The 11308-nt window shown below is 51.0% G+C and overlaps 1 protein-coding gene across 11 annotated transcripts in view; it reads left to right on the forward strand.

The window, feature by feature from the left end:
• The window catches only part of HUWE1 (HECT, UBA and WWE domain containing E3 ubiquitin protein ligase 1), a 123143-nt gene extending 112423 nt beyond the window's left edge, over positions 1 to 10720 (forward strand). For 10 of the 11 annotated variants that reach the window (XM_058658227.1, XM_058658217.1, XM_058658224.1 and 7 more), the window contains 16 exons: positions 63 to 178; positions 272 to 428; positions 1404 to 1536; positions 1798 to 2000; positions 2545 to 2672; positions 3867 to 3963; positions 5300 to 5458; positions 5864 to 6109; positions 6441 to 6558; positions 7081 to 7221; positions 7785 to 8072; positions 8188 to 8293; positions 8643 to 8760; positions 9056 to 9237; positions 9501 to 9691; positions 10107 to 10720. In XM_058658227.1, the coding sequence (XP_058514210.1) occupies positions 63 to 178; positions 272 to 428; positions 1404 to 1536; positions 1798 to 2000; positions 2545 to 2672; positions 3867 to 3963; positions 5300 to 5458; positions 5864 to 6109; positions 6441 to 6558; positions 7081 to 7221; positions 7785 to 8072; positions 8188 to 8293; positions 8643 to 8760; positions 9056 to 9237; positions 9501 to 9691; positions 10107 to 10209 (2486 nt within the window). In that variant the 3' untranslated portion in view covers positions 10210 to 10720. The remainder of the gene's footprint in view (positions 1 to 62; positions 179 to 271; positions 429 to 1403; positions 1537 to 1797; positions 2001 to 2544; positions 2673 to 3866; positions 3964 to 5299; positions 5459 to 5863; positions 6110 to 6440; positions 6559 to 7080; positions 7222 to 7784; positions 8073 to 8187; positions 8294 to 8642; positions 8761 to 9055; positions 9238 to 9500; positions 9692 to 10106) is intronic. The other variant, XM_058658220.1, reaches the window with a different exon arrangement.
• The last annotated feature ends 588 nt before the right edge of the window (positions 10721 to 11308 follow it).

Raw genomic sequence — 11308 nt, forward strand, 5'->3', positions numbered from 1 at the left:
GTGTCTCTGTCTGGCCTATGGGTTTCATGGAGATTGACAGTGTTCTGTCTGTTTCCTCAAAGCTTCTACTAAGGGCAGCAAATCGCCCGCAAAGGTGGGTGAAGGAGGCAGCAGTGGTACAGACTTTAAGATGGTGTCCTCAGGCCTCACAGAAAACCAGCTGCAGCTCTCCGTGGAGGTAAGTCCCAGCTCTTCCAGCCTGCACAGTACGCAGGTACCGACAATCAGGGGTTTCCTGTTGGGACTCACGCCTTTTCATTTCTTGTCCCAGGTCTTGACATCCCACTCTTGTTCTGAAGAAGGCCTAGAGGATGCAGCCAATGTTTTACTGCAGCTCTCTCGGGGAGACCCTGGGACTCGGGACACTGTTCTCAAGCTACTACTAAACGGAGCCCGCCATTTGGGATATACTCTTTGTAAACAGATAGGTAATGACAAGAGTGAAGTATTGTGTGTTGGTGAAATCTTCCAAGGTTATCCCCATTTGAAATGAAAAGATGACCAGCATTGCCTCCTGTCTTCTCCCTTCTGAGAGCCCCTTGCTGATCAGGGCAGCCTCACAGTGTGCCTGCTCTGCCTTCAGGCTCGGGGCTTGTATGATGCCTTCTGTTCCTGGGTGATTCTGAGGCTGCAGAACCTCAGAGAGCTCTGTTTGATTGCCACCTTCATCCTTCCTGTCAGAGCAACATTGGGAGTGATCCAGTAATGAATCAAGGATTAGAACTAGCTTCCCTTTCACTGGAGACTTTGCACTTTCTCAGCCCTGTTTTAATCACAGGTCTCCTTAAAATCTTACATTTTGACTACCTACTTTGGGATTTCTCCTTCCCACAAGTGTCTGAAGAGTTGGGTGCCTGTATGGCCCATGCTGTTCTCGGTTGCATGGCAGTTACAAGGTTCTTGCAGAGAGCGTTTGCCTGCCAGCCTCTGCCCTTTTTTTTGACTGCTACCATTTATGCAACCTTGGCCTATGGACCAGGCACTCTATAGACTGTCACATAGTTAGCTCCTAACCCTTGGAGCAGTCCTGAGAGGTTAAGTTGTATTTATTCACACTGGTTACAATAATAAACCACCTGGTAGACAAGGATCAAGAAATTTGTCTGAGATCATTGCAAAACCTAAGTTCAAGAGAGAATTTGGGACTTAGACTTTCACATGCCAGGCTCCAAGAAAGGCTCCATTCCTCTTCTGCAGCAAACTATGTCTCATGTGGGTGCAACCGATCCCTGAAGCCAGGTACATGGGTGGTCTCCAGGTGGCTGGCCCTGTGAGCACACAGTACAGAATGCCAACTCACTCTGGGTTCTTTGCTGCTGGGCAAAGAGGTTAGCTCGGCTGGTGTCTTTCAGCTACTGCACTAGCCAAGTCTCTGAACACTCGCCAACTCTCTGCCCGCCTAGGTACCCTGCTGGCCGAGCTGCGGGAATACAACCTGGAACAGCAGCGGCGGGCCCAAAGTGAGACCCTCTCTCCCGATGGCCTGCCCGAGGAGCAGCCACAGACCACCAAGCTAAAAGGCAAAATGCAGAGCAGGTGGGTTGTGGCCACCCTTTGGACAGGTTCTGGGACTTTCTGAAAGGTGGCTCTTGGTACTTCAAAGCCTGGTCTTTTTTTTTTTTTCCCCTTTCTCTGAGTGATTTTCCAGTCTGTCTTCTACATACTTGCCTCTCTGTACTTACACGATTTCTTCATGAGGTTCTTTACTCCTCTGCTTGACACCGATGAGCTACTTGCTTGCTCTGGGTGTTTGTTTTGACACTATCAGTATACGCAAGCCACCTCTGCACCATCTAGGTTTGACATGGCTGAGAATGTGGTAATTGTGGCATCTCAGAAGCGACCCCTGGGTGGCCGGGAGCTCCAGCTGCCTTCTATGTCCATGTTGACATCCAAGACATCTACCCAGAAGTTCTTCTTGAGGGTACTGCAGGTCATCATCCAGCTCCGGGACGACACAAGACGAGCTAACAAGAAAGCCAAGCAGACAGGCAGGCTAGGTATGGAACGGGAGTGTCCAGTTGAGGGGCAGGGTTGGTGTTGGAGAACCCAGAGTTGCAGGAAGGGCAGGATTTAATGTCCTGTCTCCTTCCTGTTTGACATGTTTAATGGTGATGGTTGCATTCTGTTTCTTATTCAAGCTATGTATGCATACAGAATTGCTTAGGGCCAATGGGAATGAAGGATAAACAGGAATCTGGCAAGGAATTTGGGGCCAGCTTTGTTCTGAATGACTTCACTCACTGGGTGTACCTCCTTTCTGCTCCATCATTGGCCACTCCTAACTAAATCACTATAGGCCTATGGCTTTAGCCATGACCTACAAAACAATCCCCCCCAACCCCTGAAAACACAGCTCATTGCTCCTGCCCCACACAGCCCTGTCACATACCAGCACCCCTCTGCCCTTGTCCGTAATCTCTGTGTGAGAAGGAGGAGTATACTGAAGCTGTAACTCTAAAGACCTCAGCCAGGTACCTGCTGGCAACCCAGGGGCATTTCCTCCTCCTCATATGTTATGTCTTGCCTTTTTCTTTCTCCCAGGTTCCTCCGGTTTAGGCTCAGCTAGCAGCATCCAGGCAGCTGTTCGGCAGCTGGAGGCTGAGGCTGATGCCATTATACAAATGGTACGTGAGGGTCAAAGGGCGCGGAGACAGCAACAAGCAGCAACGGTTAGCATGATGCCTGTGGCCCCCTCATTCATTCGTCTGTTTATCTCTCTCTCTCTCTCTTTCCCCCCATCGTGGGGTTCAGCGTCATGACCTCGTGCGCTTTTGCATTAAGTTTGCTATTTGAATGCTTCTGGGTAATGGATACTTTCTGTTTATATTTTCCTGTTTGTTGATTGCTTTGTTGGTTTGGTTTGAAGTTTTGTTTGTTTTAAAGCTTGGCCATCATACCCCACTCCCAGCTATCCAGTCACCAGTGGCGCTTTTGCAAACTGCCTAATGCTAAGTGTCTGGGTTCTGAGGGGCTGGAGGGTGGGGTCAAGACTTCATCCCATTTCATAGAACTGCCAGGTACACCAAAGGCATCTAAGGAATCCTACCTTTGAAGGTGTCCCAAAGTTGATAGACATCCGTCATAGCCACTCCTGTTTGTGGCTGATCCCTTGGTACCTAGGCATGTGGGCACACTCAGGTACTAAAGCATTAGCTCAGTGTTGAGCTGGTATAGCATGACTGCCCTGCAAGCCTGGCATTGTGTACGTGTGCTTTGACACCCTGTCAGTGCTTGCCTGTGTTTGCAGTGTGCAAGGCACACTTCAAAGAGTCAAGAAATGGCAGTATTCCTGAGACCTGGTTTCCCTTTGTGGGTAGTCGCTATTTTACAGTGTAGTCTCATTGACCATGCTGAAACTAGCTTAGAATTAGGTGGCAGTAACCTCAGGAGAGGAGAAAGAGAAAGCAGGGAAGCCTGTTTAGATTGGCTATCTGCCTAGTATCTTCCCCATAAGCTGATTAGAACGATTTTGTCTTTTGCAGTAATTCCACCCATGAGAGGCTGCAGCAGTGCCCCTAATGGTGCCCTTTTAGTGAATTTAGTGAACAAAAAGCAAACCTCCCTCTGCCCCTCTCAGTTACACATGTACACACGTGTGCACACATTTAAAGAAAACCTATCCCCAGAAGAACACTTGAAGTCTGTGTCCAGATAGCTGGTGTCTTGAGTAGGCACAAGAGGTCGACAGCCAAGTAGGTGGGAATGTCATCTTTCTGACCTAGAGAGTTGAACACTTTCTTCGCCAGAAGTGGGCAGAGCCCTTCCAGAATCCATGTGTGAGAAGTGGAAGGCCCACCCTCTGGTCTGTCTGTGAGGAAAGCAGAATTGTGCTCGTTATATGACTTCCTCTCCCTTTTATCCAGTCGGAGTCTAACCAGTCGGAGACAACTGTCCGGAGAGAAGAGTCACCCATGGATGTGGACCAGCCATCTCCCAGTACTCAAGATACTCAGTCCATTGGTCAGTCCTACTTCGTGTGTGCAGCCCAGCTAAAGGGTGGGCCTGTGTTAGGAAGTGACTGTGGGATCACCTTCCCAGCATACCTAAGCTCAGTGTTTTCCAGTTTGGTGCACTGGAGGCTGGTTGTTAAGATGTCGATAAGGGTTTGATGGCTAGAACGCGCTGCAGTCACAATAGTGAGGCAAGCAGGCAGTATGTGGCACTTCGAGTCTTGGTGCCCTTGGTTTACTAGTTCTCAGGCATGAAACATCATCTGATGGTCTGAGCATCCTTTTGGAAAATAGGACTGTTGGTTGTTAGAACTAAACAGGTTGATGTTTATGTAGCACTTAGAGACATTCTTGGCGCACAGTGCCATCATTAGCACATCTCGAAACCAATCGTGTCTCTGGCATCCCCTTTGAACTCATTACTGTGAAGTGTTTTCCCTAAAGACAGCCATGTTGGAATGCTTGAGTAAGTCATTGATTGTTCGTTAGGACTTCGAAAGGTAGATAACATTCCTGTGTTTTTGACCCAGGATCACACAAGCTGCAAGTGCAGAAGCCTGCAGTCAAGCCTAGGAATGCCAGGGCGAGGTTTGAGGAGTGTGTGAAGATAAAAACAAGGCTCAAGGAGAAGCCTAATACATTGCAGTAGGGCAGTTGTGTTAGAGGAGAGCGGGTGGGTCCAGAGAGGGAGGGAGAAGGGTTTGTGAGGAATACTCCTCCGATGGATCCCCGGAAAAGTGCGAGTTATGTGGGTCCATCTATCATGCCATGGTGTCTCAGAAATTTTTTTTTAACTGTCCCAGAACAAGATGACTAACAAAAAAAAAAAGAAGAAAAAGAAAAAACACAGCCTCAGACTTAGAATCAGAAAAAATAAAATCTGATTTTTAAGTCCTGAACCCATCCTTGACTAAGAAAATAGGGAGAAAGCAAATGGCTTGCAAGGATGGCTGTGAGCGTTTAGTGGGAATAACGCACTGTTGTTCCCACATTCCACCACTGCGCAGTCTCCTTGTGCCAGGTGCACAGGTGCTGTGGCAGCTGCTGCCGCCGGACTAGATGAGCTCTGTCCACCAAAACTCTGCGGGAGCGGCTGGCCACACAGGGCCGCTGAGTGTCTGAGGTGTGGCTAAGGGGACTAGACTGCTCATGTCACTCCAGTTCATGCTAAAGTTGCACAGCACCCCCAGTGCAGAATTAGACCTGGCTTTTCTGATCGTGCTCAGTGAGTTAGTGGTGACTAATGTGCCAGCCTGTATGGTATGGTTAGGAGCATTTAGCTTGGGAAAAAAAATCTCAAGTGGGAGCAAAATCCTGAAGGACTTGTGGCTCTCTTCCTTATGCAGTCACCTCAGAGGGATCCTCACAGGGGGAGAAGGAGAAGGAGGAGAGGCCGCCCGAGCTGCCCCTGCTCAGTGAGCAGCTGAGCCTGGACGAGCTGTGGGACATGCTGGGGGAATGCCTCAAGGAGCTGGAGGAGTCCCACGACCAGCATGCGGTGCTAGGTGAGTCGTGCTCTCCACCCCCAGCCCCCACTTCTGCTCCGAAGCCCCCCTCTGCCAACTTATTTTGCTTCTTTCCAGCTCCGTGTCTCTCTGGGGAGAATTGGAAACCAAGTGGTTTTCTTCTCTGACCTCAGTATCCTCATATAAAGATTTGCCCCTCTCTCTCTCTCTCTCAATAGCTGCTGTCGTGGGCTTTTAGAGCAAGGTTATCTGGCTAGGCAGTCTGCCTGCCCGTCTGTCTGTGAGTTCAGGGAAACTCCGCCTGCCTCCGCGGCTTTGTCCCACCGCTCTTCTTTCTCTGCACGTTTTCCTTGCTCCTCCTTCTGCCTGAGCTGTCTGTGAAGGTGAAGAGGTTTGCATGGCAAGGTTCATGACGTGTTGCTCTCCTGTCGGTCCCGCCCACAGTGCTGCAGCCTGCGGTTGAGGCCTTCTTTCTAGTCCACGCCACGGAGCGAGAGAGCAAGCCCCCCGTCCGGGACACTCGCGAGAGCCAACTGGCCCACATCAAGGATGAGCCACCTCCACTCTCCCCTGCCCCCTTAACCCCAGCCACACCCTCCTCCCTCGACCCCTTCTTCTCGCGGGAACCCTCGTCTATGCACATCTCCTCAAGCCTGCCCCCCGACACACAGAAGTTCCTTCGTTTTGCAGGTACAGGGAACCCCTCAGATCCCCCACATACAATGCAGGGTCTTGTTTGTACATTCTATGTCCTATTCTGTTTAGATCCTTGGGAGGTTAGGGTATATGTATATTAGCCAGTGAACTGAGTAAAGCCATTGCTGAAGCCCATCCATGCTACGCTGAGACCGAGGGACTGTATCATGAGACCCTGGGAAGCTAGGATCAGGCAGAGCTGGCCTGATGGGTTCTCTCTGTAGGCTCCTAACAAAAAAGGAAGAGAGTGACTGGCTAGCCAGCTGTCTCCCAGCTCTCTGGGAGCCATGATCAGCTGATCCCTGCTGTCATTTCTCGCCCCCAGAGACTCACCGCACTGTGTTAAACCAGATCCTACGGCAGTCCACCACACATCTTGCTGATGGGCCTTTCGCTGTCCTGGTGGACTACATTCGCGTCCTCGACTTTGATGTCAAGCGCAAGTATGTACCTTTGACTTCAGTTGGGTTGGGGCGGGAGAACAGCTATCCAAAGGGTGTCTTCCCTCCTAGAAAAAGGAGTCACAAGGTTGTTCCTGGGGCCCAAAGTTTGTGTTGGTGGCAGCGCATGGCATGATGCTGGTGGGAAAGCAAGACAGTCGGCCACAGGCATCCCACTGAAAGCCACTGTGCCTAAACACCCCCACCTTCTCTCCCTTTTTACCAGGATAGACGCATTCTGTGTACTAGATTAGTGACTGAGGGGCTGCCAGAGAGTCAGTGCTGCATCCTCGTGCCCACTTAGTTAGTGGGGAGGCAGAGAATTTAGAGTTGCTAATGTTATGAGCTACCTTCCATACTGACTTCAGCAACTAGTAGGCATTCCCCAAGAGGGTAAGGAGGAAGAAGTCAAAGTTTCAGGCAATGGGAATTATGGGAGCCGATGCTCCATCTGCTGCGGAGGCGGCATCCCATGTGGACACCAGCTCGCTCTGCCACCCTCAGCCCTCTTTCCCCACTCCCAAGGTATTTCCGCCAGGAGCTGGAGCGCTTGGATGAAGGGCTCCGGAAAGAGGACATGGCTGTGCATGTCCGCCGCGACCATGTGTTTGAAGACTCCTATAGGGAACTGCATCGCAAATCCCCTGAAGAAATGAAGAATCGATTGTAAGCACCCAGAAAAGGGAGCAGGCCGTGAGGGGTGGACTTCTTTCTCACAGCAACAATTTCTTATATCCTGGCCTCAAATTTCGGAAGGTCCCCTTTCCCCTCCCCATTCCTGGGGAGTCTGGCTTAGGTGGTCTCACAGAGCCATCTCCCATCTGTGTGCCTGCTCTGCTGCCTGGCCCTTTGGCTGAAAGCCTTGCCCTGAGGCGTTGTGCTGCAGTTACACTGTGGACGGGAAACCTGGGGTGGGGTGGGGGGAAGCCATGCTGGAGTGAGCGACCCCCACCACTCCCAGCTGCTACAGGAGGCCTCCCGTAGGCCCCTTAGCTTTGCCTGCTGGTGGTTTTTGGAATGCGCGACTACTGATATCTTGACCTGTCCTCCATTCGTCAGGGTTTGTGTGTGTGTTTCGGACCCAAACCCCCAACCCGTTCTCTGGACTGCTGGCACCCCCCAATCACCTCCCCATCTGATATTGCACTCCCTTTCCCCCATAATGTGTGAGTAGCTGGGCCTGTGCTGGGCTGCCTGCCCAGCTCTCCTATGTCTGCTCTCTTGTACAGGTATATAGTATTTGAAGGAGAAGAGGGGCAGGATGCTGGAGGGCTCCTGCGGGAGTGGTATATGATCATCTCTCGTGAGATGTTTAACCCCATGTATGCCTTGTTCCGTACCTCACCTGGTGATCGAGTCACCTACACCATCAACCCGTCTTCCCACTGCAACCCCAACCACCTCAGCTACTTCAAATTTGTTGGACGCATCGTGGCCAAAGCTGTATATGATAACCGCCTCCTGGAGTGCTACTTTACTCGGTCCTTTTACAAACACATTCTGGGCAAATCTGTCAGGTGAGGATGTGGTACGGTGCTTGGCATGCCCTTTCCCCTGGTGGTCAGGGCCTCGCGTCCCACCGCTGCATGTCCCGATCCCCCTCAGGCTGTGACCCTGGCTGTTGTCTTTTAGATACACGGATATGGAGAGTGAAGATTACCACTTCTACCAGGGCCTAGTCTATCTGCTGGAAAACGATGTCTCCACCTTGGGCTATGACCTCACATTCAGTACGGAGGTGGGTCACAAACAGGAAAACCTGAATGCCAAAAACAGTCCAGGCTGTTGGCTTCTTTCCCAACAGTAGTTCAGTATAAGCAAAAAATATACAGAGAGAAGTGGGGGAAAGAGTTTGCCACAAAAATTGTACACTTGGCCCCCTGGCTATCTGTCAGCCATTTTCCAATCTGCTGCCTTCCTGGGGTTTGGAGCCAGGGAGTAGTTTCCCTCCTAGTGACCCTCAGCCCATCCCTGCTCAGCAGAGTTGTGGTTGCTGGGGAGCCAGGTTGGCCTCCTGCCCAGGTACCCATGTTGGTCCCAGCCTAGACCAAGCCTGATACGAATGATGGGTTTTTTGGGTGTTCTAGGTCCAAGAGTTTGGAGTCTGTGAAGTTCGTGACCTCAAGCCCAATGGGGCCAACATCTTGGTAACGGAGGAGAATAAGAAGGAGTATGTACACCTCGTGTGCCAGATGAGGATGACAGGTAGGATTAATGTCGCTTGGGCCTCTTGTTGCTCACCTTATGAGCAAGTGTCACTCATTATATGAGCAGTTTTTGGTCCTCATCCCCTCCACCCCATCCCCACAGCATAGCCAGAAACGCCTCACACAAAGGATCAAGACACCTGACCAAAAACAAGCTCCTCAGTTCACCTAAGGACCTAGAAGCAGAGTGCAAGCGAGGCAGAGTCCCCTGAGCTTCTGGAGCCACGTAGGGACTCTGAGCTGTGCTGGTAGAGGAGCTCAGAAGCCCCGTGGCCTTTTGCTTCTCTCCCCAGGGGCTATCCGCAAACAGCTGGCTGCTTTCTTAGAAGGCTTCTATGAGATCATTCCAAAGCGCCTCATTTCCATCTTCACTGAGCAAGAATTGGAGCTACTCATATCAGGACTACCCACTATCGACATTGATGATCTGAAATCCAACACTGAATACCATAAGTACCAGTCCAACTCCATTCAGGTGAGCTGTCGCTTCGCTGCCTGAGAGACAGACAGACAGACAGACAGACTGTGTGAGAGGGAGTAATGTCGGGTAGACCAGTACTCCCAGAGAAAGGAAGCCGTGAGTGGCAGTTTGCCTATGTCTGTTCTTCTGGAGCATATTTTCAGGAAATGTTCTTCCCATGTTAAAACTGAGAGAATTGAAGCCCATCCCAGAGCCTGGCCCTGCCCCCTGTCCCGGGAGCTAGGTCCCTAGCAGGCTTCTTGCTGTGTCTCCTGCAGATCCAGTGGTTCTGGAGAGCCTTGCGTTCTTTTGACCAAGCTGACCGTGCCAAGTTCCTCCAGTTTGTCACGGGGACTTCCAAGGTGCCCCTGCAGGGCTTTGCTGCCCTCGAAGGCATGAACGGCATCCAGAAGTTTCAGATCCACCGAGACGACAGGTCCACGGACCGCCTGCCTTCAGCTCACACTTGGTAAGAGAAAGGGCTGCTGTGTTCCGGTCCACCTTTCAGGCCACGCTTGCACATCCTGGTGCTTCCAGGCTCCCACCCCAAGGTTGGGAACACAAGTCTGGCCCAGTCCAGAACCTCGGGTAGTTTACAGTCTGGTAGTTCTACAGGGAAGGTGATGTTTAAGATGGGAGGCCACTCCAGGAGAGTGGGGAGTATCCAGGGCTGAGTCTTCAATAGAAGCACAGACTGAAAGTACCAGATCCAAAGAGGTATTTAGGATTGCCGTGCCTGTAGGCAAGGCCAAGGTGTTGAGGGTTTCTGTTTGTAGTGCCTATAGGCCAGGCTAGTCAGCAAGTGAAAGATGGGCTGCTGCAGGGAGGGAGAGTCCAATGGCAAGCATCCTTCCTCGTGCATTCATCTGTCTGTCTTTCTTCAGTTTTAATCAGCTGGACCTGCCCGCCTATGAAAGCTTCGAGAAGCTCCGCCACATGCTACTATTGGCCATCCAGGAGTGCTCTGAAGGTTTTGGGCTGGCCTAAGGAGGCCCCGCCCACCTCTGTGGGATTTTTCTACCATTGTTGGACCTAGGGAGGGGGGAAACATAAAGAACCAGAAAGGAAAATGTCAAAAACCAATAAATGAAATCCATCAGCTCACCGTGTGTGTCCAGGCTGCCCACCTTCTGCAGCGCGTTACCTGCTCCTCTCTGCTCATGCCCTCCCCTGGCCCCTCGCCTTGTCCCCCCTTTCCGTGCCGTCCCTGAGCCCCACCCCATGTGTTTCAAAAGGCAGTAGCCTTTGCAGGGACCTGTTTGTCCCAACTGATTGAACAGTGTGCTCCTCAGATTCTGTGTTCAGAAGGATTTGCTGCAATGAGACTTGAAACCTTTGGATAGGGGAAAAATTATATATATATATATTTTTTTGTTCTGTTTGCATTTCTTAATTTGTGCTTGGAATGTGTTGATGTGCACAGCTAATGATTCAATGCGAGACAAGATTGGCGTCTGTGTTGTGGAGGTTTCAAATAAAGAGCACTCTTCATAACTCACCTTTCACAATGGAGGTTTTTTTTCCAAATCTTTCTTAGACTCCTGCAGAAATAATGCAGACACACTCTCCAGGAAATCATCTCCACCCTACCCACCCACCCAGCTGCCCTTGGCACTGGTGTGACTTCCCCTTCCCAGCTGGTCCTGGTCTCTGGAGTTGCCCCTGCCCAGGAGAGAGTGGCCCTGGAGGCCAGTGCCTTGTTTAGGACAGGGGCCACGATGGCATGAGGCAAGCATAAAGCCTCACCTTACTCACAAGGAGCAAACCACGGCAGGGTGTGTACGAGATTGTCAGAGCTCGCTCTTGCCGCCTCCAAAGCTGGGGTCCTCAGCTGAAGGCCTGAGTGCTTTTGCCAATGTCTTGGTTCAGCTCGTTAGATCACAATTTGTTTTGTTCTGTCTGCTTCTTGTCATCCTCCTGCCTATCTGCTCACAGACCACCTAGTAGTGTTTTTATTTCTTCCGGCATTCGGAAGCTCATCCAAGGACTTTTGATGGTCCCACCTCCAAAGAAGGAAATACCTGAATAAAACAAGTTAGAAAAAGAACACCAGGTAGTGCTTTGTGTGGTGTCTTGTTCTGCAAGG

Source organism: Ochotona princeps, chromosome X (genome assembly GCF_030435755.1).
Source record: "Ochotona princeps isolate mOchPri1 chromosome X, mOchPri1.hap1, whole genome shotgun sequence".
In the NCBI taxonomy this organism is placed as follows: Eukaryota; Metazoa; Chordata; class Mammalia; order Lagomorpha; family Ochotonidae; genus Ochotona; species Ochotona princeps.